A 26,076-nucleotide genomic window follows, 5' to 3' on the forward strand; every position below is an offset into this window, starting at 1 on the left:
ATGCCACTTACGGACTATTTCTCAAATAAGTGGCACTCTAGCCATCCAAATAGGTTCTCCCCTATAGCACCACACGGGCAATTCATTGCGTATTTCTTCTGAATAGGGCTCCCAAATAAACTATAAAATAAATAGATCATTATAAAACACAGTAATTTTATTGCTCTTTTCAAATAGAAATAATATTATACTTAAAATTATACATAAGAAAATCTATTAGTAACAAATATGGTACTTTTCAATTCTTATATTATAACTTTTTCTTTTAATCAATATGACAAATCATGAGTATTAAAAGTTCAATTACTTGCTCAATAGTTAGGTCATTCAGGACATCTCTAATTATGAAAAGTATATTTCTCGCCTCATTTTCATGAGCTATACCTCGTCTCCACTTACGTGCAAGTGGAGCCAAGGCCTCATAATGGTTTGCCCCCAGAGGGTGCGGTACTGGCTGAAGTGGAATAATACGCTTCCATGCCCATACTTATAAAAATATAAATCAATTAATTTTAATAACACAATAAAATTAAGTAATACAAATTTTAAAACACAAATATTAAGTTTCACGTACCTGAACTAAGACAAGAAATCCACATATATCGTTAGATGAAGATGTGGATGCACGACTTTAAGAATAGTATTTACGCCCCAAGCCTTTGTCGACATTGCATTTAAGTCTTGCATCTCAATTAAATAGTCCAAAGATATTTTAGAATTGAACTTGTCCGAAAATAATGTACCTCCGCACAACCATAAAAGGTACAACCTAACTCTCCGTTGCACCTCAATTTCGGGAGTATCATCATTAATATCATCTAACTCTTTTACGTATGCAGCTAATTTAGATACAAGTATTATTCTAATTCCACAAAAGCAATCTAGAGGAGGTTCCCATCCTGTTAAGTCACGCATCATTTGTCATCTAGCTGCAATTCCTAAATCGATAGAATCTTCTAGAATTATAGGACTTCCATCTACAACCATTCCAAATATAATTTCAATATCCTGTAATGTAATAGTGGCCTCACCAATTCGCAAGTAAAATGTGTGAGTTTCGGGGCGCCACCTCTTAACCAATGCACTTATAAGTTCAACATCGTAAGAAATGTTTTCAACTTCTACAATTCCTTTAAATCCACAAAAACTTAAATATTGAAGGATTAGGTAATGCAATGGACGCTCCTTTATGTACAACCAAAATTCACTATAGGCACGACGTGTATTTAAACATATATCTCGTCTCTCGATGTCCCAAACTTTTTGAGATCGATGTTTAGCTTGTAATTTTAACAATGGATTTATATCTACATAAAAAAAATTAACTTATTATAATCAAATCTAAATTAATAAATATTATTTAAAAAATGTAAAATTTAAGCTTAAAGATTCGATGTAATATTTTTATACTTCAAAATATAAATAACGTAAAAACTATATATTAACATACCTTATAATTGTTGCCTTAGCTTGTAACTTGTATTTTGATTAAATATTTGTAATAGTACTTTCAATTTAAAATATTTTTGCACTATATTTCTATCCTTCTACACTTGGTAGAAGATACTTCCTCCGTTTCAGAATAAGTGAATTGTTGGGATATTTATTGGTGTTTTAAAATAAGTGAATCATTGAATTATTTTTTCAAAATTACTCTTATGATTTGACAACCAATTAACTTATGAAAAGGTATTACAAGGTCAGCTCTTTTTTTTTTTGGGATAAAAATGAAAAGTTACATTAAATTTATATCTTTAATATTTTTTTTTAAATTCAATAATTCATTTATTATAAAACGAGAGAGTATAAATTACATTTAAGGGAATATATAGACACGCAAACAGTAAGTCTCCATTTCACGAGTGAATAGTAAAATTAAAAAAAAAAAAAAAAAGCAACATGCAGTAAATGCTGTCTTTTCAAAAGCTCCCTTTTCAAAAGGTGCCTTTTCAAAGAAAGGCTAATCAACCATGACATTCAAATAATGCAGTATTCAGCCCTGGCGACTTATAGGTCGCTGTGGACGTATCCTTAGCGATTTGTCTGTTTAGATTTTTTTGTAAATTAGTTGTCTCTTTGGTATTATTGATAAAAAAAATACCCTTTTGGCTTCGGATTCTTTATTTTGACTTTTAGAAAGAGTTAAGGATCGTTTGGGAAATATTTCGGTACTTAGCTGGAAGTTTATGATGTTAAACTTTTAGGGTGTTGTGCATTAGGATCCATGCCATGACTGAGAAAAGGCTTTCGGAGGCAAACTTCAACAGCCTAACGTGCTGGGAGGCGCACCAAGAGGCCACAAAGGCGTGCTCAGCAGCATGCCATAGCTTCGATTGGCTTTGCATAATTTATAATTGAGATTCAATAGTCTCGCAGGATTGAGAGACAAGATCCAATTAAAAAGAGGGGGATTTTCAATCACCTTTTTTCCTAGCAAAGCCATGGCTCGCGAGAACATGAAACAAGCTGGCAACTTCATTAAATACATTTTGGAATGAAAAATTTCCAAACAATAGACATACTTATAAGATCAACAAGTCCGCACTTTATAACCGGGACAAAAGTTCCTAGAGTAAATATGGCGAAATCAAACTCTCTATCAACTGTCCCTTTCTCAAAGGATTCACACGTCAAATCCATAATTCAAATTTGCAAGCAATAAATATAATTGCTAGAACAAGAGGTCCATACATTATGTCCGAAATTAAACATTAAAAAACAAAAGAAGGAAAATAATGCTTGTACATAACAGCATCCCCACCCATAGTGATTCTACAAGTGAGGTATAGGTCAGAAGAGGGTAATATATAAACTTTAGAGGAGTCGTTTCTAATAGTTACTCAAACTCAGGCAAACATTAAATAACTAATTTTGGAGAAAGCAAGCTTTCTCTATAAACGATTCCTTTCTCAAAGGTTCCTCCACGTTCAGGCCAAAATCCAAATTTTCCTTTGGATGTCTGGAATGTAAAAGAGCTACCTGGTATCCCAAATTGATGTGGCGATTCCCCGGGTGCATATAGTAGCAGCTCACGATCCGGAAACCTATATCGCGGTTGGGCTATAGCAAGACCATTGAATTGTAAGGTACACAATACTATCCAAGATTCCTCGACACCATAGTCTTTCATCGCCCACAGCTTAAAAGAACCCAACGAACCATTAGTGGTATAAAAGCATAGCATTCCATCCAATAATGAAAGGCCAAAATCGGGGTGGTGGGAATTTTTTTTTCCCCATTTCGTCTAGCAAAGGTACATCTCCGTACACTTCATTTGAAATACTAAATGAAACCACATAAAACTTTCCTGGTACCATCAAATCACCAATCCAATGAAAAGCTCCATGTACATATACCAAAGGCTCCATAGGAATATGTTTACTTGGGAGAGGAAAAAGCTCCATTTCATATCCTGTCCTAGGGCAAACGGCAGTTGGATGGTTACAAATTTCCCTCCAGAAACCTGTTTTAAGGTTGAGAATTTCCATGGAATGTTTTAGACGCATGTTCAATTTAAGGATCTTATATCCATCAGTGGCATCGTCATATCCTAATCCGAAAGAAGTATAAATTATGTTATATTCTGTATAGGGAAGCAGTACGGTTTCTCTTGTTAAGGGGTTCCACAAGAAAAGCTGTGTATCAGCAGCAAGAAGAACCAAGCCGTCGAAAGAAGAAAAGATGTGGTAACGACCCACATAGTGGGTTAAAGGGGGATCGAGTTGTTGTACATCCTCAAAAGTGGATAAAGAAGAAGAATAGAATTTAAACCTTGAGGGAGCAGTGTCACCGAACATTTTGCGAATAAGAAGCTTTTGGGAATTTGAATCAGGACTCTGATGCATCATCATCTTATGAAAATAAGGATCTGATATTAATGCCTCCCAAATTTTTGACACGCATTTGAAGCGAAGAAGAGAGCGCAAGGGTAACCTACTGAGGATTTCTTCAACTATTTGCTCTGGTAAATGAATTCCAGTCGCCTCCATCCTATTTTCAATTTGGAAATGCTTTCTCTTTAGAACTTTGGCAGACATTGGATTCTTGCTGGTGATATTAATGATTCCAAGGTAACACAAGGAGACTGAGATAAAAGGGTTATGGGGAGACTGGCTTAGGTTTAATCCAAACAAAGGATAATGTTAATGGCTCTCTTCATTTTGGGTAAATATGATTAAGTTAGGGTTTGCTAAAGACGACTTTAGGTGAAAATTATCTTATATTAATATCTACTTATTATTACATTGGGTTGGGCAGTAGTTGTGTCGTTTTGACAATGGAAAGATACGTATGTTAACATACGTACGTACTTAATTACAAAAAAATAGCAACATTTTTCTCTAATTACATTCTATTATATATGTAGCATTATTTTAAGTGGTCTCTGTTTTTTTATCGCCTAAATTTTTTATTGTGATAAATCGCCCTTTTCACTCCTCCTTCTTTATCTTTCCTTAATTTAAATTTCTTTTTCCTATTTTTCCGCCATTAACCATCACTCTCTCCTCAATCTTATTACATTTTGCACGATTCTTGCACGATCTTTGATAAGGATTTGCTTTCCATATTTCAGGTAATTATTAATGGGCAAAATCGCATTTTGCATGTGAGCGTTTTTTTTTTCCTACTTTAATTCATCGAAAATTTAATTTTCAAGGGTTTTGTGTTTTAATGGATGAACACACTGCAAAAACACCTATAAACAGGGGTACAAGGAATATGAAATTAGTGTATGATGCACCATCTTTTAGTCTTGGGTTAACTCAAGAAGATTTAGTTACTGTTGTTTCAAATCCTTTACAGTTGAAGAAATCTGGTAGATTGAAAGATATTAGGTCGAAGTTTCGGAACAACGAAGTGAAGATGATGCCAATTTTTAAAAAAAGGGTTGAAGAAAACTCCTTCTCCAAAGGAGCAAAAAACTAAAAAACGGTACGAGAAGAAAAGGAAATCTAAAGAAATTGAAGACGATGTTGACAAATCTTATGATGAATCTGAAGAAGAAGTGAGGAAGAGGTATTTTTTTTGTTTGTAAATTTATTATTTTTTTTGTGTTCAAGTAATTATGTATTTTCTGTTATATATGATGATATTTAGGGATTATGTGAAAATATATTGTTGAATTAACTATTCATGAATAGTATTTGGATATATATTTTTATAGTATAGGTGATATGTATTTTTAGTATAGTTGATATGTATTTTTAGTACAGGTGAATAATTTTGACCTATATGTATTTTTAGTGTAGTTGATATGCATTTTGAGTATTTATATTTTTCAGTGTTTGTTGTATTTTGTATATAGTCAAAATACATATGCATTTTATTTTAGTTTAACTACCATAACTGTCTATTGTCTATATGTATTTTTAGTACATTTGATATGTATTTTTCAGTGTTGGTTGCAGTTATAATTTGATCAATATACATATGCATTTTAATCATCTGAAATATATATGCATGATATATATATTTTTTTGTTTGATTGAATTTTGTTTACAGATTAAGAAGTGGTAGTTTTACTTTGTATAGGTGATGTGGGACGAAATATTTCTTGTCAGAAAACTTTCAAGATTTGCACCGCACACGTGCTCGTACAGTGACAATGATATTTATGGAAGCATACGCGCAATTTTAAACAAGGAACAGTTTAAAAACTTTTGTGAGAATAATATTTTTGGTTATATTATGAAGAAGAAGCAGTGTGTAGTGCAAGCACAGTTGTGCAGATGCGTTATGACGCTTGAGGTGAAGGGTAGTTCTTCTTCTGAGATTATGATCTGTGCTAATGGCACCTCTCTTAGTTTTACTCCCATGAAATTTGCTATCATAACTGAATTGAATTGTGTGTCTAATAGGTATGACTTTATTTTTTATGAGGGTGTACCAAATAGGATGATTGAAAAGTATTTCAATGGGGTAGAAATTATACAGAAAAGGCAACTATTTCTAGCATTCACGGAGAAAGTATGGGGGGAGAACAATGATGAGGTTGCTGAGAAATTTGCAATTCTGTATTTCCTACATTCATTTATGTTGTCTAACATTGACACTATTGTTATACCCCGTCTTCATTTTGATTTGGTAGATAGTGGTAGATATAAGGATTTTTCATTGGGTTCTTTATCTTTTAAAGATCTGACTAGAAGTTTGAACACCCGGCTAAAAGCTGGGGGCACATTTTATCTGATTTAGAAAATGCCACTGGCTATTCAAGTGTGGCTATATAAGTGTTGTTCAAATGTCCCACCAAAGATTGCATTGAAGGTTGAGAATCGGATTTCTCAATTATTAAATTGGAAGACGATTGCACCTCGTCCACGGTATGAGTTTTTGATGAATGCTATGTTCAAGGACAATGGCAAGGTTTGTTGTGAACAAATATATATGCATTGATATGTGTATTGTATACATATATTCTTTTTTATTTTCAATTGTTGTTGTTTCAATTGTTTAACATATTATTTAAAATATTCGTAGGTTGTATTTAAGAACATAGTGCCAACTGAAATGGAACTGGCAAAGCTTGAAATGCCACAGAAGGATGTAACTGTAGATGAACGTTCAGTTGATTCTGATGATGAGTTCCAGGATACACCACCAAAGAAGATCAACGAATGTTCAAAGAAGAAACAGAAGGTGGATTCATCAACCCCAGTAGTGAAGAAACCTTCAGGAAAAAAGCAAGTCAATATTGTTGATGCGCATACCCAAACGAGGACTCCACCTCATTGTGCTGCCAAGGCTGTTGTAATGAAGACATCAGTATTCAAGCCAATTCCAACACAACAGGCTTCTTCTTCAAAAAAGAAGGAAGGGAAGCAAACAGCTAGGGTTATTTTTCCTCAGGTACAGTCAAAGGCAGATAGTCATGTAGAGGAAGTTGTTGTGTCAAAGCGTGAGAGACATGTTGAGAAAGAAACATTTATTTCTAAGAAAGTTTTTGATGCATTCCGCGAAGAGGTAATTTTTTTTTGTCAAATGTTTGTTTTACATTTAAAAATATGTGTTTACTGAATTTGTATGAATACAGGTTCATCAAGAATTTAAAGGAGTTCGTGAAGAGTTTACTCGAATTCGTCAATTAGTGAAGAAAAAGTTCAAAAAAATGGTCAAAGCAATTTAACATAGCAAGGTAAAAGTTTTATTATTATATAATATCCACAGTGCTAAAAAATACATATGCAGAGTATATGAAAAAATACATATGCAGTATATTACTAAAAATACATATGAAGTTTATACAAAAAATACATATGATTTGATATAAAAACATACATATGAAATGTAATACAAACTACATATGCAGTGTGGCAAGAAATGTATTTTGATAGATACATATCCATAGTTTATAAAAAAAATACATATGTAGTATATTGCTAAAAATACATATGTAGTTTATTCAAAAAATACATATGAGTTGATTTTCAAAAAATACAAATGAAATGTATTACAAAATACATATGAAATGTATTACAAAATACATATGTAGTGTGTCAAGAAATGTATTTTTCAACACTATGTATTTTAGTGGGTTGGAATATACATATTAAGTGAAATCAAATAAAAGTAGTTTATTCAAATTATACTTGTAGCAATAACATGAAGATACAGAGGTTGAAGTACAACAGATGGATTATGCTGGCGTCGAAACATCACCACAACAATTCAGTTCTACTGTTGATCAGAATTTGGATAAGAATCAGGATGGTACAAAGGTAAAAAATAACTAAAATATTATTATTCTTTTGAGCGCGCAAATGTAATTCCTTTTTTTTGTGCAGTTATATGTTATTTTATATATAGTCCTGCATAAACTTATACAACTAAATTTTTGTTTGAAGTTGATTTAATTTTTTTTACTTGTTTGCAAGGGGTGCACTGATTTGCATCCAGATAAAACAAACATTGAAATTGATTCTCAACATTTAATCCTTGATGAGCTTCTCCAAAGTATAAATTTGGATTATAATCTTTCTGAGAAGATTGTTCATCACGATGATCAAGTATGTATAATGAATTGAACTTCAGTTTATGTGATGTAAAAATGATAACAATCCATAAGACAATTATATAATTTCTTTCATTTCTATTGCAGATCACTGATGAGAAATTGGATGATACAAAATTATCTGATTCGCAGTTTACAATCCCAGATGAATCCATTGGCAACTTCTGAAGAAGAATAAATCGATGAACACTTTAATGATAAAAAGTCCGAATCTGTTGTTCAATATCATTGCCAGTTATGTATTATGAATATATCTGAGGTTATGTGGATTATTTTTGACATAAAAAATAAAATTGTTTTCCATTTTTGAAGGAAAACAAAGAGAACGTTGGATCGAGCTCTAAAGCAGACATGCATGGAGAGGTTGATCTTGGTACGGAGGAACAGATTATGACAACTCCTAAAATATAAGAATTAACCACTGATGAACAAAAGGATGAAACAGTTTCTCCTGATTCACAAGACAAAATCCCTGATGACTTGCTTCCTAGTTTGAATGTATATAGTAGTAAAAGCATCATTGTTCATCCCTCTGCTAATCGTGAACTTCAAACTCCTATTCCTAAGTTAAGGATTAGGCGACCATCCAAATTCAAAGAGTCACCTTACACAATGAAATTTGGTTCAGCTACCGGTAAGTACAATTAGTTATATATTTAGTTTACAATGTAACATGTTATGCAAATACTTTTTAATAATTACCTTTTTGTATTATGTAAATATATAGAGAGCTCAGAAGGGCACATACGTATATTCCCACAGAAACATTCAATTGTTTATCATCCGATTGATGGGATTGTGGATACGAAGATTGTCAACAAGTTCATGAATTGAATTTCTGAAGACCTTCTCAAAGTTCATGCTAAAGGGTATTTCTATTGAACTGTTTTAGTTTTTTTTTTTAAAAAAAATTACATTATGTTCTCATGATTTAACATATACTGATTAACAAAAAAAACAGGAAGGAAAATGTGAATCATTACAAAAGGGGGAAATCAATCATTCCAATGATGCAGTTCGGAATTGAGATTATTGAAGATAAAAACTGATTTTACACCATGGGGTTCCCTGATCAGTCATGGACCGACTCGGTTAGTATATTTTTTCTTACAATATTTTTTTTACATTTATAGCACTAATAAAACTACATATTATGGTAGTAAATACATATGCAGGTGCAAATAAGTATTTTTTTATGTAATTTTTTATTATATAAGAAAGGATGTGATGCACTTTAACTTACATATGTATTTTTATATTACATACACATGCTAAATTCAGTATACAAATAGTTTGAATTATCTAAAACTCGTGTTCTTACTTACTGCAGCTTATTGATGTTTGCTTCTACTACATGAGGAAAAAGTCGAAGTATGACCCCAACAGGTCTTACAAATTCAGCACGGTAGATTGCAACTTTATGAACATAATTAGATCTGTTCATGATGTTTATTCTACGGATGCTGAAAACCTTACTGCGGGAGGACACGTGGCACATCTTAATGAATACATAAATGAATTCCGTATGCATGCTGTTGTGCCATGGCACACAGTGGGAGACATTTATATTCCAGTAAATATAAAGAAAAAACATCATAGGGTGCTAGCAATTTTATCTTTCTCAGAGAAGTTCATATTCCTATATGATTCATATGAATCATCTGGTCATTATTCGGCTATTTTTGATATCATTGAGAAATTAGCTGTGATTATCCCATTGTGTATCGAATATTGTGATTTCTACGTTAAGAAAGGAATTCATCTTGAAAACCATCCAAGATACAAAGACAAAGACTCCTCAGATATGTTTGATGTGTTATTTCAAGAAAGTTTGCCTCAACAATCGAGCGGAAGCTTGTAAATTATTTAATTTACATATAACAAAATTGTATGTTTGTAAAATATATATTAAAGCACATATGTGTTCCTTTTTATTATTTTTGTAGGGATTGTGGTGTCTATATGGTTACATATGCGGAGTGTTTTTCTTATGGTCACAAAATTCTTGCGAATGAGTTCGACCCCAATGTACTCCGTACAAGATATGCTGCACTTTTGTGAGATTATGAGACCAGAAAGCAAGACGTAAATGCTCATAGTGATGTCGAAGCACCTTTGAGGCCTCCAGTACAAAGTAGAATAACTAGTGTAACTGAAATTTTTGATGTATGATGGATGATGGATTGATTACTTTATATAGTTTAGACGCTGGTTTATGTATGTAGGTACTGATTATACAAACTAATTTTGATGTTTTGAAGTGGTTCTAATTGTAGGTTATAATAGTACTAATTCAAGTTTAATACGAGTCTTTTATGCTGTTTTTCATTTTACTGTGTTATTTTGTTAAAAAATACATATGTATTGTTCATATCATGCTTAAAATACATACGCAGTAATTTTTATGCCTAAAAAATACATATGTATTTTTTTAGATGACAAAAATACATATGCACTATTATGCCTAAGCATTCCAAAAATATATCTGAAATTTTTAGTTAAAACATACATATGTATTGTTCATATTATGTTAAAATACATATGCAATGTTAGAAAATACACATGCAGTGTTCATATTTTTTGCTAAAAAATATGTACGCATTATAAATAAAATTTATTATAAAAATACATATGCAGTGTTAATAATAAGTTTTTCTAAAATACATACTGGTCATAACTATTATTTATTTTGATATGTGTCCATTTAATATGATTATAAATGAAAACTTGAATTAAAGATAATTTTGAACTTTTAATACAAATCTGTAATTTATGGTGAGATTTTATTTTACATAAATACATATGCAGTGTTAATATTTTTTATTAAAAATACATATGTATTATACATTTAAATATATTTTTATCATATAAACACATATGTTGCGCTAAGATTTTGAAATTCAAACATAGATTTGCAGAATATGTCATATGTGGCTCAATCAATTAACAATTACGAACCAAATAAGTGTTTGGTTAATCAAAGTTTGTTTGGTTAATCAAAGTTACCAACTTTAACCTAAAAAGTACATTCAATGCTAAAAATACATATGAACTGCACATTCAAAATACATATGCAATGTTCAGATCTTTCAACATATACATATGCAGAATTCAGATTTAACTGTGTTCACTTGTCAAATGATTATTAAAAAAATAGTTTAAGTTTATAAAAAATGAAAATAAAATTTTAAGCAATAATACGGAAAGAGAAATGTTTCATTTTCGATATTTCCTACAGGAACGCCTATTGTGACCCTTAGCCCCACAAGCACCACATGAGTTGATGTTCTTTTTTCCAAACATATCCCGTCCTGATTTTCCACGATCCTTCTTCGCAGGTCTTCCTGGAGGTCTTTTGTATTTTGGAGGCAGTATTATTTCACCAAGTACGCTCTCTGAAATTAGCCAGTCATCTTTGTGTGGCAACGGATAGATGGAAACATCATATGTTTGCAAAACAGTTTTTGGTTTAGACAAATCACAACAGTATGGCTCCTTCTCAAAATTCTTCTTCTCCAACACCGCAAAGCATGTGCACATGGTATCTGATCTAGTTGAAATGCATTACATATTTGTTTGTCGTGTACCGTATACACATATTCTGTGGCTGGTACAACCTGATACAAAAATAAAAAGTTTAATGATATGCAACAAAAAGATGAAATTCATATTTATACGATATGTTGTAAGCACACCAGCATTTTAAAAAAAAAATGCATATACAGAGTAAAAATACATATGCAGGGTACATAATATTTTTCTTACTTAACTTTTTAGCTTTTTTTTAAATGTTTCTATTCATTTAGTACTTAATGGGAGTTATTCTATTAATTATTTTTTTCAAGAAGTATAAATTCCAAAAATGTAAAAGGTCATACCGTCATATGAGTACACAAAGCCTCGTTCTCTTTGAGTATGTCATAAAACTTTCCAATGAGTGGTGTGAAGGTATATGAAGCCTGTTACCTATTTTCGCAGTTTCATTTTGCAAACAATAATCGAACCTCCTCAAGAAAGTCATAAATTGACAGTTCTCTAGCTGAAACAAGTACTCCATTTATTGACTCTGCAATGTTTGAAGTCAAAGTCCACCCTCGATTAACTGTTGCATAGGACCTAGCCCATTTTTCGTAACCAACCAATTCCAAATAATTCTTCACCCTAATATCAATTGCCTCTACTTTTTTCATTAACATTTGAAATTCTGACTTTGAATATGATTTGGCCATTGTATAAAAGATTTCCGACAATGCATCGTGTGACTTCTTGTAAAGTTTTTTAACATTCCTCCATAGATGCCACATACATGCATAATGAGGAACATCGTTGTACACATTGCTAACAGCCTTTATGATGCTTGGATTCCTATCAGAAACAACACACATGTTTTGTCTTTTCCCGTACGCTTTCTTTAGATTCTGAAAGAACCACGGCCATGATGCATCATTTTCAGAATCAATCACACCATATGCCAGAGGGAATATATGACCTGTAAATACAAAAAAAATTATGTGCAGTAAAATAAAAATACATATAGGAATTGCATATGTATTTATTATATATACAGGTAATTAAAACTGTACATTTTATCAAATAAATGGTATCAATTACATATAATAAAATTTAGACACACATAACTATAAAACATAATCATTTTTTAAATGTTTTAATTCATAAAATTTTAAACTCTAGGTAATTTTATACAGATATGTATATATCTAGTGGAGATATATATTTTCAGGTGTTACGCAAAAATACAAAAACATACAAGAAGTTTTACAAAATAATTATTACAAATTCATACTAACCTGCTCTATCCATTGTACATGCTATTACAAATGCCCCAGTATACATTCCTCTCAGATAACTAGCATCAGCAACTACGACCGGTCTACAATGATCGAATCCCTTAATGAATGCATTTAGAGCGATAAAAATATACAAGAACTCATTCTCATCTGTCTTCTTCATTCTTATATGTGACTCTCGATAGGTAGTATTCAGTACATATAAGTATGATGAAAGTTTTCCATAAGATGCTGATGGCTTACCCCTCAACTCTTCTAACGCTCTTTCTTTCGCCCTCCAACATAAAGTGTGTGTCAGATCCATACCAAAATTTTCCTTCATGTCATTTCTAATTTCTGTTGCACTGTATTTTATTTTATGGTTCTTGAATTTTTGTTTAACCATACCACCTATCAACATACTAGTGGCATGCACCTTTGGATAGATCTTGTCCTTCACCGGGCATTTATATTGAGGTCTGAATTCTCTTATTCTAAACATTCCAGTTTGTCCCATTCCCGATGCACGCATTAAAAACTCGCATTTTCTTGATTTGCAAAACAACGTATACCTGCATCCCACATAATTTAGTATTTTGAAAATACATATCCAAACTAATATTAAACAACAATAGAGTGATATAGAATGTACGTACGTTTTCTTACTTGACCTTTTACTTCGCGTTTGAAACTTCTCCCTAATTGAATAGTCCTTCATGACTGACTTCAAATTTTTTTTTCTCAAGTAAACCTGATCTTTCTCAACATGTTTGTGATATGGATCTGAGATAATCAACTCCACAGTATCCATTTCAAATACATCTAATGCTTGTGTATCTTCACAAACCACCAAAGCTCCTTCATTTGTTGTATTTATCAGTGTTTGAATGTTGTCACAGTTGGTTATTCTTTCAGCAACACACATAGAGAACTAGCCACGTTGCTCCCTACAAATTTTTCCAAAATGCTTACATATAAAGGAAGATAATTCATGTCTTGTATCTGCTTTTTCTGAAATATAAACAACTTTAAACCCATATCATTATATATTTCTATCTGCCCTGCATTACAGTGATTTGATATTCCACTAGAATACGTTTCCTCGTTAAATCCACACTTAAGAGAGATGCCAATTCATCGTTCAGCTCAATAAATGTTGCTGATGTGCTCAATAGTATAGCATCAGTAATATATTTTTTATAGTTTTTTTCATATGTCCACCGACCAGAGTGCTTCACAAGCACTGGTATGCTTCCCATTTCTAGTTGATTTAACCAAAAAAATAAACAAATATAAATATTTTGTCAAATTATAACTTGTTAAAACAAACACTTTTCAGCTTTAACTGTAAACAAACTTACACAGCCAACATCTCCATCAGAAAAAAATTTTAAACAAAATTTATTTAACATAAAATACAAACACAAAAAAAACTATTAAACCAAATACAGAAACTACTGAATCGAAACGAAGAAAACTTGTAAAAAGTATATATTCAGCAAAAACAGTTATACTGTCAAATCCCAACAAGAAAACCAAAAAATACATATGCAGTGTTAACATTAAGCTGTTCAAAAATACATATGCAATGTTAACATTAAACATATCAAAAAATACATATGGAACATACCTAAATTATATTTTGAACTGTGTGAATAGAACTTCATCACATTCAGCAGCTCAATTCAATCATCCATTGAGCAATGATTTTCATAAAATCATTGAACCAAATTAAACTCGAAAATTGTTTAACTTATTTTCATAATCGATTATCCAAAACTCTGCAAATATACTACAAAGCTTCATAATTTCATCAATTGTTAAATCGATCAAAATAACAACAACCAATACTGAAATAAATAGTCTATCAATTAAATCTAAAAAACTGAAACAACTAATAAATTGAATTTTTGCAACAAAAAATTTTGAAGGTTTTTGTTATATATGTTGAATTTCCTTCTGATTTGATTAAAAATCGAAACTAAATAGGAGCAGCAGTAATGGCGGAAACAAAAAATCCAACCAGAAATACTTAATGATTACGTACCTTAGACAACAGTAACACATGAATATTCAACTGATAGTTCAATTCGAACAATTTGAACTGAAGAATCTATAACTGGATTTGAATTCGAAGAAGATACTATAGAATTTCGTATGAACAACAACAATGCTTGAACATCAAAACACGGTTGAATTAGACAAAATTTCTCATAAAAACGAAAAGCAGATTTTGATTTTTTTTTCTCAGATGAACTCGTTAATTTTTAAAACTGGAATTTGAAATTTGATCAATGCTGTTAAGCTGAAACGAAAGTCGCGTGATTGAAGTTATTTTAACTGAAAAGGAATCTACAAAATTAATTAACTGGTAATTATACCATATTTACCTCAACAAATTTCAATTATTTAAGGGAGATAAAATTAGTTTTATATGTATTTTTTAGCATCAGTTTTTAAAAATACATAATACAAGTTGCTACAAAATGTAATTATGAAACTGTTGCTACAAAATTAATAATTAGGGCCTCAAGTATGTCATTTCTGAATTTTTCCCTTTTGACAATGACTAAATTAAAGGGAAGGACATGGGCTATCCATTTTTTTTTAAAAAAACGGCTCACATTTGAAAAGGTGGACATGGGTTGTTCAGTCGGCTAAACTAATTCCTTTATTTTTAGTCATTTGGCCCAATTGGTCACATCCAGTCTTTATACTCAATTGATACACTTTTATACCAAATTGATATACTTTTATATTATATTGATACACTTTTTAAAAAAGAGAAGAGAAACTCTATGCAAGCACATGTAGTCCCTATACCCAATTAATACTCTTTTAAACCACATTAATACACTTTTATACTACATTGATACACTTGCAGTGTCCATATACCCAATTGATACTCTTTTATACTAGATTGATACATTTTTAGAATGCATGTAGAAACTATATAGAGTCATATAAAATATGTATCTAAATAATAATTGTAGTTAAAAATTGTATAAAAATGCTATAAATATTATATAGAATATGTGTATATATATAAATTGTATCATTATTATATATAGATATATATCTTTAACAATTGTATTATATTAAAGGAATATGATATTGTATTTTATTTTATAAATAAGTAAAACTAAACAAAACAAATAGTATGTTATTTTAATAATGTTGGTGAATGCATAATAATATGAAAAAGAAAAAAGCAATTACTCAATTGTTTAAAAAAAAATAAAAAAAGTACGAATCTTTAAAAAAGAAAAGTACTAAACTTATTACAATTCTTTTTGAGTTCTGGTTGATAGATCCATGCAAAAATTGGAAGAAAGTGCAAAAATTAGTCATGAAAAAATGGAAAGTGAGGTTGCATGGGAGAAAAAGAAATGACGGGGAGGTGAAGTACTTATAAACATTTTAGAGTCAACTCAAACATATTGGTCAGAAATTCAAATTATCCTCGATTTGAAGTTAGGCTCTTCTAATTTTTTCATGAAGAGATAACAAAGAATTAGGACTCCTTTTACATTAAGTTTGATTTTTTGAATATTGTACATTTATAGCCCAGTATAGTCCATGCACAAATAATTCAAAAATATAGATCAAAAAATTTATATATGTAAAATTGTAATTCATACTATTATCTGCACAAAATTTCAAAAAGAAAGAAAAAAAAAAGAGGTAAAAAAAAATCATTCAAGAAAGGCATATGAGGGAGTTTGTTATTTAAACAGAAAAGGATTATATTTGCATCCCTATTTCATAAAAAAAAAAAATGAAAAGTGAGGTTGCATGGGAGAAAAAGAAATGGCGGGGAGGTTGGGCTAAGCAGTGCCATGATCGAGTGGCTATTTACTAGGTTTTTAAATTTAGGTGCTAGTTTTGTGGAATTATTTTAGTTTTAGATGTTATTTTTATCCTTTCCCCTAAATTAAATTCACTCTCTGGTCACTCCAATTTTCCTTGCAAAGTAAGAAGCAATTGGCCCACACTTTACTTTTTCTTTCCCAGCGAATTTATATTGGAAAAATTAACTATATAAACTTATTAGATTAGTTATTACAAGTTATAGCAAAACTTATAAAATTTTCAAGTTATAGCAACTTTCATTTAAAAAATATATATAAAAAAGGTTTTTTTGTTCTCTTGAAAATACGAAAAAGTAATTAATGAAAAAGGAAAATAAAGATTTAATACAATTAATATATAATTTACCTTCTTTAAATATAGTTGACCTTAATTACTGATATTTATCCACCCCAAATTCCTCTAACCGTTGTTTTTTCCTCCTATTTTAATGTTTGCATTAAAATTTTTCATCTTCATACACTACCTTTCTCTTTGTACACGATTAATTTCTGCCAATGAACGAATCACCGTAATTTCGGCATCAACAAATTGCTGAGGATTATAATTTGAAAGAAAAGCAAAAATAAGTATCTTTTGATAACAAATATTAATTTTGTTAATTTGCATTCAATCATGATACGTCATGGAGAGAAATGGGATTCGTCAGGTTTGTTAAATTTTTTTATGAAAATGGATATTTTTCATTCAAAACAAATTTAAGATTTATTTTTTTGTGTTTCTTCAATTCTCTATTATTACATTGTTGAATTTTATGCGTTTATCAATTGCATGAAAACTAAAATTGTTGTTTAAACAGGAATAGCGAGGGACTTTGAAATTGATGGGATTATGTATGATGCAACAACAAAGTACAAAGGATTAGTAGAAGCAATCTCAACACGGCTGATGATAGACATATCGAACTGAAAGGTCAAACGCAAGCAGGTAAAAATGATTGTATATTTTTAGTGTATTAAATTGGATATTATAGTTGAATGTAATTCGGGTATCTATTTTTTTAGTTTTTCTTTTAAATTTAACAGCTACTATTTGATTTGTGTGGTGGAGAACTGTACTTGGTTTCTTCGTTCTTCCAGAATTGACAAATCAAAGGTTTTTAAGATAAGAAAGTATTGTGACATTCATACATGCTCAATAAATGATCAAATTTATGCAAGGCGTCAAGGGACGACAAAAGTGGTAGCCGGACTGATTTTAACAAATCAAAGATTCCAGAATCACCTAGAGTAATGGTGTATTAGATCAGAAAAGTAGTATTGTTGATTTTTTTTTGTTAAATATCTATTGTATGTGACACCAAAATATATGACAATGGGTATTAATGAAAATACTGGACAATCTATTATTTGTGTTGGCATATAAAATTCTACATACAAATGACATATTCTTATATAACTGTTTTAGAGTATGAAACCAGTATAGTACACAATACAATATTCATGAATTGTTTAATAAATTATGTCGAAATTAATTTATATACTCATTTCATACTTAAATAATACTTTTTTTTTTGAGTTCTCAATGTATTAAGTTGATGTTAAAATTGATATCGATGAAGTTTCACATATATCACATTTGTATTGAATGAGTTTTATGAATGTGACAATCGACAAGAAAAATTATGTTTTATTTTACATAATCTTTGTAGTGTATGTAATGGATATTACATGAAAAATTATCACCGTAAATATTAAAAATAAATTAATTGATAAGTGTTTAATGTCAAATAATTTTTCATTACAATAAAAAAATAATCTTTATTAACCATGATTGATATTGGTGTTTGCCGAGTTTTCTTAATTTACATTAATATTGCCAAGAAAACTCATCAAAATATTTTGTTTTTGATCTGATGATTACCAATGGTACCTTTGTTGAAAATTCAAAACTTCAGCAAATTACTTCTGGCTCTAGAAGATAAAAGTGGGTTACCACCATTTTTAACCGAACATGTTTTCGTATTAATATGAAAAGATTGCAACTCAACCTATTTTTATTCAATTCATTTTTTAACCCGTTCATTTATCATCACTATATTTAATTCATTTTTTAACCCGTTCACTTGTCATCACTATGCTAATTTAAGGTATAAGTGGAGAATCAGCATAATAAAGTAGACGAATTTTACGATAGGATGTAAGTAAAATCATTAAAAAAGCAATTTTATTTAGCGGAAACATACAAATGATATTCTCAGCATACTATGACTGTCCATTTCATTTTAGGTAAAAATACCTGATTGAAAATTAAGTTTAAGGAATAAAGCAAAGATTTTCAAATATATATATATAAGCAACATATAGAAAATATATGCAAATTAAAGTACGTTAATTGTAATTTTGAATGAGCAATGGTAAGAATTCACGTGTATTTTTAAATTTTTTACGCGTAGTAAAAGAATGAACTTTTATATCAACGAGCCTCAACAAATCATCACCTCATTAGTGGTCGTTTGAACATGAGAATTTTTTTTCAAAAATTCTTTTCACTTTATTTTAAATATAACTTTAAATTGTTGTTTGATCATGAGAATTTCAAATATAATTTAAAATTATATTTAAAAATAAAATAAGTAAAAAAATTAATTGTTTTCACTTTTTTCACTTTTATCTCTTTCACAAAAATTCAAAACAACCTCAATTTATATTTATGATCAAACACAATTTCAATTTTAACTTTAAAAAATTAGTAATTTTTGTAGCTCACACCTATTAATATTAACAATAAAATGTGAATGCTGTGTTAGATAATTTCAAAAAAAGTAAAGCTATTTGTGATAGATTAAAAAAGAAAATGTCTCTCAGGACACAAATAGATTAAAAAAGAAAATGTCTCTCAGGACACAATACTAATTATCAACATGAAGTATTTTTGACTTACATAAAAACAAAGTAAAAAATATTAAAGCTAAGTTAAGTTAATTATTAAAGTTAATAAAAGGTAAAATATCAATTCTTAACTTTAAAAAAAAATGTTTACCATATATGACTTCTTAAATTGTGAACAACTTTAATACTTAATTATTAAAATAAAAAAAATACATTGATACCAATAATATAACTTGCCATAATTATCCGAAACTTTAATTAAGAGTGATAAAAGCTAAATGCTAAAAATAAGAAAATAATATAAATAATAAATATTAGATAATTGATTTTTGAATATTTAATTAAAATAGATTTTTTAAAAAAGTTGCTATACCTTGTAATTATTTCTTTAATCTGGTAATTATTGAAAAGTTTTGCTATAACTTGTAATTAACAATCTAATAAGTCTATTTAGGATAATAGGGTCAATTTATATTACTACTCCATGTTTAAAAAAAGTGTTTTACGGAAATTTTTGACTTTTGAAAGAGAGTCGCCACTTAATTTTGAAAAGTAATTAAGAAACCTTTAGAGAGTTACTTCAAACGATTCAAAACAGAAAAATCGTTTAAGTTAAGAGATTCTTAGTAAGCGGTTCCTATTAACGTTTTAGGAAGGTGTTAGGCACCTAAAGTGTCCGCTAACTTGCGGTTATCCGGAATGTTTGAAAATTGTCTTTTGATTAACTTCGAAAATATTTATTTTGAAAAGTGTTTGCTTTTTTGGAAAGAAAGCAATTTTAGAAATATTTTGATATTTAGGCAAAACTAGTTTTTTGGCGACTTAACTAAGAATTTGACTAGGTTCGCAAAGCACATAAGGAAAACAACATAAAGAACAGGGAAAGGGGAGGAAGTAACGGATTTAGTCCATTAGGCCCAAATCGATAAGACCTGTCCTAATCTACTTGGGCTTTCAACCCATAACCTGTCCTAATCTAGTTTCTGAACCTTTAGCTCGAGATCTCGCTTACTTGTATTAAATACAACTTTGACTTCGAGGCCCGAATGAATGGATAAAGAAATAATTACATAAATAAATAATTAAAGGAAACAATGAAAAATAACAGGACTTTAAAACCCCCTTTGCCGCTTAGAAGATGAGACTTTAACCCGCTTCTTCTTCTTCTGACTCCATGCATGTTTGTACTATATAACGGACATTCAATGCTTTCTAAAGAGGTGGGCCTCAATGGCCCCATTTCCTAATGCGAGAGTAAAGAGCCCAATTGGCCTCCCGAGTAAATTCATGCAAAGAAAAGATGAGTGAATTAATGCCTATTCTGAATTTTCAACTGACACGCAAAATATTAAATGATTTAAAGAAACATCTACCAACCAGAGGATTTAAAATTGATGGAAAATAAATTAGCATCAATCCATGATTGGTGACCCTAACTAACCACTAAAGCACTTGAGCAATCAACAAAATAATGCGCCATTGGATATTAACTAGTATATTCCTGCTATAATCACACATTATGACAAGAGTCCTTCATTTTAACAAGCTGTCAATGGCATCCGCCCAGGAAAACTCATACATACACTTAGGACAATGATACATAGTCGAAAGAAACATGCGAAGATTTGATGCTTAGTTTATCACTTGGAGAAAGGAATCTTGGGACTTGATTTTTAGAACATTTTAACCATCCAAGAAGATATCATCCGTAGGTGTCAAATTCATAAATAAATTGAAGGGATAAAGATTATTCCTAATTCAAAAAGTTCAACATCGAACAGGCATGACTCATTTTTAGGCGTGACTTATGAAATTCATCCAAATAATGCACAACTTAAATTATCATAGATAAAATATTGTTGCAAGCTCATAGATTAGCCTCATAGATTAGCCACGTGAATGGATAAGTAATACTCTATATTCGTCATTCGAATTAACGGACTAAATAAAAAATAAATCTGAACTACATGCTTTAATAACGTCTTTTATTATCAAATGCTCAAGTATCAGTGATTTGATTTTCTTAACATCATGCATGTTGTTGAAGGAAAAAAGAAACATTTGAACTACAATTTTTCAGAGAAGACTTCATAAATTAGTCTATTTCCATAACCCAAAACATCAGAAATTACATTGATTCTAGTAAAGTTACAAGAGAGCAGTTCTTAAACCGGTTCAAACTATTCGATTAGCTCGCAATTTTGAACAAGCACTTCCTCATTTTTGTCAAATAAAGTAAAAGAACGAAATATAGGATCGAAGATCCTTGGGACTGGTATTGTGCGGACTGACAGGCCCCTTTAGATATCTTGAATCTAAAGGACCACTCAAGTTGCGGATAAATCATACAAACAAACAATAAGCATAGAAAACTCAAAGATACACAAATTCTCAGAAGCCCCCCATCTAAATCCCCAACAGAAAAATTGAATTACATGGCCATGATGCCAACTTTGGTAGTGTGTATTCTTTTCTTCCCTCCTTCCCTTTCGATAAACTCAGAAATGAGTACTTAATAGTCAAATGGTCATCGGAGAATCAAAGGATTTTCACTAACTTTTGTTTAGACGCATGCTTGTTATCCTTTGTCACTTGAGAAGCCACAGAATTCAAGAGAAAATTTCAACAAAAAAATGATGTCAAATACTAAAAACACAGTGAAAACACCCTCATCCGAAACTATCGAACGAGATTAGAGTAAAGAACTTTAACGGTGAGACCAGCTATAACCAAATACCACCAAGCCAAAATGATTAAAGCATAAAATTTCAATGCGAAGTCAACTATAACGAACTACTATCAATCCGAAAACGAAATAAAGCATGAAGCTTTTCACCATCAAATCAGCCACGACAGACCACCATAAAATCGAAATTAGCTAAACGTGAGACTTTTACAAAATCGGACGCGTAGACCAGCGGTATAGACCTTAAATAGTATACTAAAAATGAGAGTATTTAAATTGAAAACTCCATCAACAATGTTATTTGGACTACATAACATACCATGAACAAAACCTATGGCTATCACGGCCAGCTACCAGTAAACAATCCAGCATACAATCACACGGAAAATTTAGTCACGACTACAGAAGATTTAGATAAAGTAGAAGCACTCGAGAGCTTAAAGGAATAGGATGTTACCTTTCAGGGAGCAGCACAAGGGACGACGAGCTATCAGTAAAAATGTCGCTACCGAAATCTCATGACGTCGACCACCAATAGTGCGTCTTTTGGATTTTTTCTTAAAGATTTCGAAGACCACTTTCAACTCCCAAAATTTTTGACCCTTTCTGATTTTCCCCACCCAAGAATTTTCGAACAACCTTTTTTTTTTCATTCCCCCCCCCCCCCCCCCCCCCCCAAATTTTTCAACCAAAAATCCTCAAAACCTTTCCTTTCCTTATCAGACCTCAAAATTTCCCAATCCTAGTTTTTCAACCTAAGAGCCTAAAAGAGAAAAAAATCCCCCTAAATAGTGACCCCCAGGGCTCTTATATAAAGGACGAATTAGGGTCTTTTAGGGATTTAGAAGAAAGATATTTTTTGAATTTTGAAATTCAAGAGTCTTCCCCCACAGCCCATTTTCGAACTCAAATCATACCAAATTTTGGATTTTTTCCCCAAAAAATGAAATGGGTGGACCAATTAAAAATAGGGTAAAACGAATTCCATTCCAAACCAATAAAAATGACCAGATATGTACGAATTCTTACCGTGATATCTGAGATTTATGGGGTTGAAATGTTGGAGGGACACCTGGCCTCTTCTCTCGAAGATTCGAAGGTTTCCTCTGAGAAAACAAGAACGGGAAAGAGATCTATGGACCGTTGCTGAACTGGAAACGGGTTAGGGATCGAGTTTTTGTCGGGTCGAGTTGTCATCATTATTTTGTCGTTAGTGACATGTTTGTACGCTGGTTTTGGTTGTTTATTCGAGTTTTCTAGTTGATGGAACTGTTGTTTTGTTTGTTGAGGTAGATAAATAAGAAAGGGGTTTGGGCCAGGTTGGATGGTTGTTGGACTGGGTTATTGATTGCTGTTAAATTGGGTTGGTGGGCTGCTGACATTAGGGAATTGGGCCTGGGGTAGTGCTGATTAAGTTGGGTGTTAAAATTGGGATGGATAGTTTAGAAAAATAGTTTCAATTAACATTTAACTCATTCTAATTAAATTTTGATCAAATTAAAGGCTAATTGGCCAAATGTATTGCGATTGTGGCCAATTTAATTTCAAGTTATGATCTAATTTAATAGATTGATTAAATTGAATTGAAATTAAATACGAACTAATACTTCTTTTAATCCCGAGTTTCTTGATTTACTAAAACCAAACAAATATTTCTCCAAATAGATTATTTGTGAGGATAAATTATATTTAAATCAAGATTTAATTATTTAGATTTATTTTCCAAATAATCCTTAATTTAAAGTCCAATTTTGATGAAAATGTTCATTTAAATGACATCATTTATACAATCTCGTGTATGAAAATATGAAAGATATCTAATTATCACTTAAATGACAAATTTATCCCAAATACCTATTTTAAAATGCATTTATTTGGAAAAAACAATTGATGTGATTTTATTTGAAAATCGAAGAAACTCGAGATTAAACGTAGTTGCGGAGGAAAAAAATTAGGTGTCAACAACTGCCCCCTCCCTTTGGGTAGGATGGATGCAAGTAATCCTGGGCAAAGAGAGGTTGACATTCCTAATTTTTGTCTGACCACAAATTCGTATCTAAGAGAGGTTGGTTTTCTGCACGAATTTCATGGAGTTATAGCCGAACCTCGGTATTAGGTTTCCTGTATATCTTAGGTTACATGAGAATTCAGGCCACTTGTAGTTCATAGAGCTTGATTTAAAGCACGATTTTCAAAAAATTCACTAGCTATCTCAGCTTTAGAGTTTTTTATAAAACCGAGAAACTGGTAAATAAAGGGATTATGGGGAGGTTGGAATGCAGTCAAGTTTTCTACACAGAACCCAGCCTACATATCCCCGAGACTCAGGGAATCAGACTGCTTGTAGTTCGACTCTATCGGTAGAAAAGATAGTCTTCTATTTTCAGACAATCTTTGAATCAGGATGAGTGACAAGTTGATCGAGTTGCAGAAAAGAGGCTTGTAACCTCTTAACCATGAACATGGAGCTCTTCACATCCATAGGTAATAACTTACCTGTACATAATTTCCAAAACTCTAAGCGTGTTGCCACCCGAATTTGAATGAAAAAGAAAGTTCCCTTCAGTATGAGCTAACTAACATCCCAGAGGTAAGGGTGAGACCAGAATATCCAAAAATACCCACATGTCTTATAATATAGGCGTGGTTAGATGGTGGTGGTGATCATCATTTAGCTTGTGCCTAGAGAGTTTGACATCCCTCTCCAAACTATGTACCGTTTTGCTGCTGAGAAAGAGTTCCACGTCGTGTTGTGTCCTTTTTGGAGTCATCCGCACCTGTGGTTTTGATTTGAGATTTTCATCCTTTCGGATTCTCTCGACAATTTCTCAAGCAAAAATTGTTAGTACTAACATAATTCACGAAAGATGTAGGTAGTCTTTTACCATATCTCCGTGTGAGTTGTGTCCTGAAAAGCGGAGTCATCTCTTCATGGTACCTGTTTGGAATGAAATAACTGAAAATAACAAACACAACAACCCTCTTGGTTGTTGTATAATTATGACATTTGTCGGTTGAATCTGTCTTCAAAGTGGGGTGGCCTTTTTGGACACCGTCGATACTTTATGCAGAACGGTCTCTACAACCGCGTAATCTTGTGCTGGAGTGGCAAACCTTTTGGTTACCTATATGATTTATTGTATGTGGAATGATAACCTCTCCGGTTATAGCCGATAATCGATTTATAAATTTTCCTTAAATTATCAATCTTTGGATAATCTTGAGTATTATTTGACATTGGATGCAAGGCGACTTACAAATATCCTTTGAATTTCTAGCTTTTAGGTAATCCTACACATTATCCGACTTTGGAAAAGAGATGGCTTATAGATATCCCTCTAATTGCTAGCTTTCAGGTGTTCCTGCACATCATCCGACCTTGGATACAATATGACTTATAGATAATCTCTCAAATTGTTAGTCTTCGGGTAATCCTACTCATAATCGATCTTGGATATGACGCCGCTTATAGAGAACCCTTGGACGTATCAATTTGATAATCTTGCATATTCTCCGGTAAGGATTTAGTTGCGACTTATGGATAACCTTTGAACTATTGATTTTTGGGCGATCTTGCACACTATCCGATTAGGATGTTTCTATGGCTTACAGATGACCTACAGGCTATCAACTCATAAGTGATCTTGCACACTAACCTATTTCAAATAATATACTTTATAGATAATCCCTTAAATTTTTAATTTCTAGGAAACCTTATATATCATTCATCTTTAGATAACGACTTAAAGGCGTTCCTTCAAATCGTGTACCCTCGACGCATTCATATGTTGATTCATGAAATAATGAGATATCTTCGATGCTAGCATTTCTTTCTAGCGTGCCAACAGATATTGAATGCCTTCTAGGGCAATGGTATAAGAGGTCCTTTGC

At 31.4% G+C, this 26,076-nt stretch overlaps 3 protein-coding genes across 3 annotated transcripts; all 3 read right to left on the bottom strand.

Moving 5' to 3' along the window:
• Positions 1–2,732: 2,732 nt before the first annotated feature.
• Positions 2,733–4,037, bottom strand: LOC107879326 (F-box/kelch-repeat protein At3g06240-like). Its single transcript, XM_016726381.2, has one exon. It carries the CDS (start codon positions 4,035–4,037, stop codon positions 3,162–3,164), a length of 876 nt encoding a protein of 291 aa, XP_016581867.2. The 3' UTR covers positions 2,733–3,161.
• Positions 4,038–11,227: 7,190 nt separating this feature from the next.
• On the bottom strand, positions 11,228–11,551 carry LOC107879327. The gene has a single exon (XM_016726382.2). The coding sequence runs from the start codon at positions 11,549–11,551 to the stop codon at positions 11,228–11,230; it is 324 nt and encodes a 107-aa protein (XP_016581868.2).
• Positions 11,552–11,991: 440 nt separating this feature from the next.
• On the bottom strand, positions 11,992–12,982 carry LOC107879328. Its single transcript, XM_016726384.2, has 2 exons — positions 12,820–12,982; positions 11,992–12,500 (listed from the first exon to the last, which is right to left on the bottom strand). The coding sequence occupies exons 1-2, from the start codon at positions 12,980–12,982 to the stop codon at positions 11,992–11,994; spliced, it is 672 nt and encodes a 223-aa protein (XP_016581870.2).
• Positions 12,983–26,076: the final 13,094 nt, after the last annotated feature.

This window comes from Capsicum annuum, chromosome 8 (genome assembly GCF_002878395.1).
Source record: "Capsicum annuum cultivar UCD-10X-F1 chromosome 8, UCD10Xv1.1, whole genome shotgun sequence".
Lineage (NCBI taxonomy): Eukaryota > Viridiplantae > Streptophyta > Magnoliopsida > Solanales > Solanaceae > Capsicum > Capsicum annuum.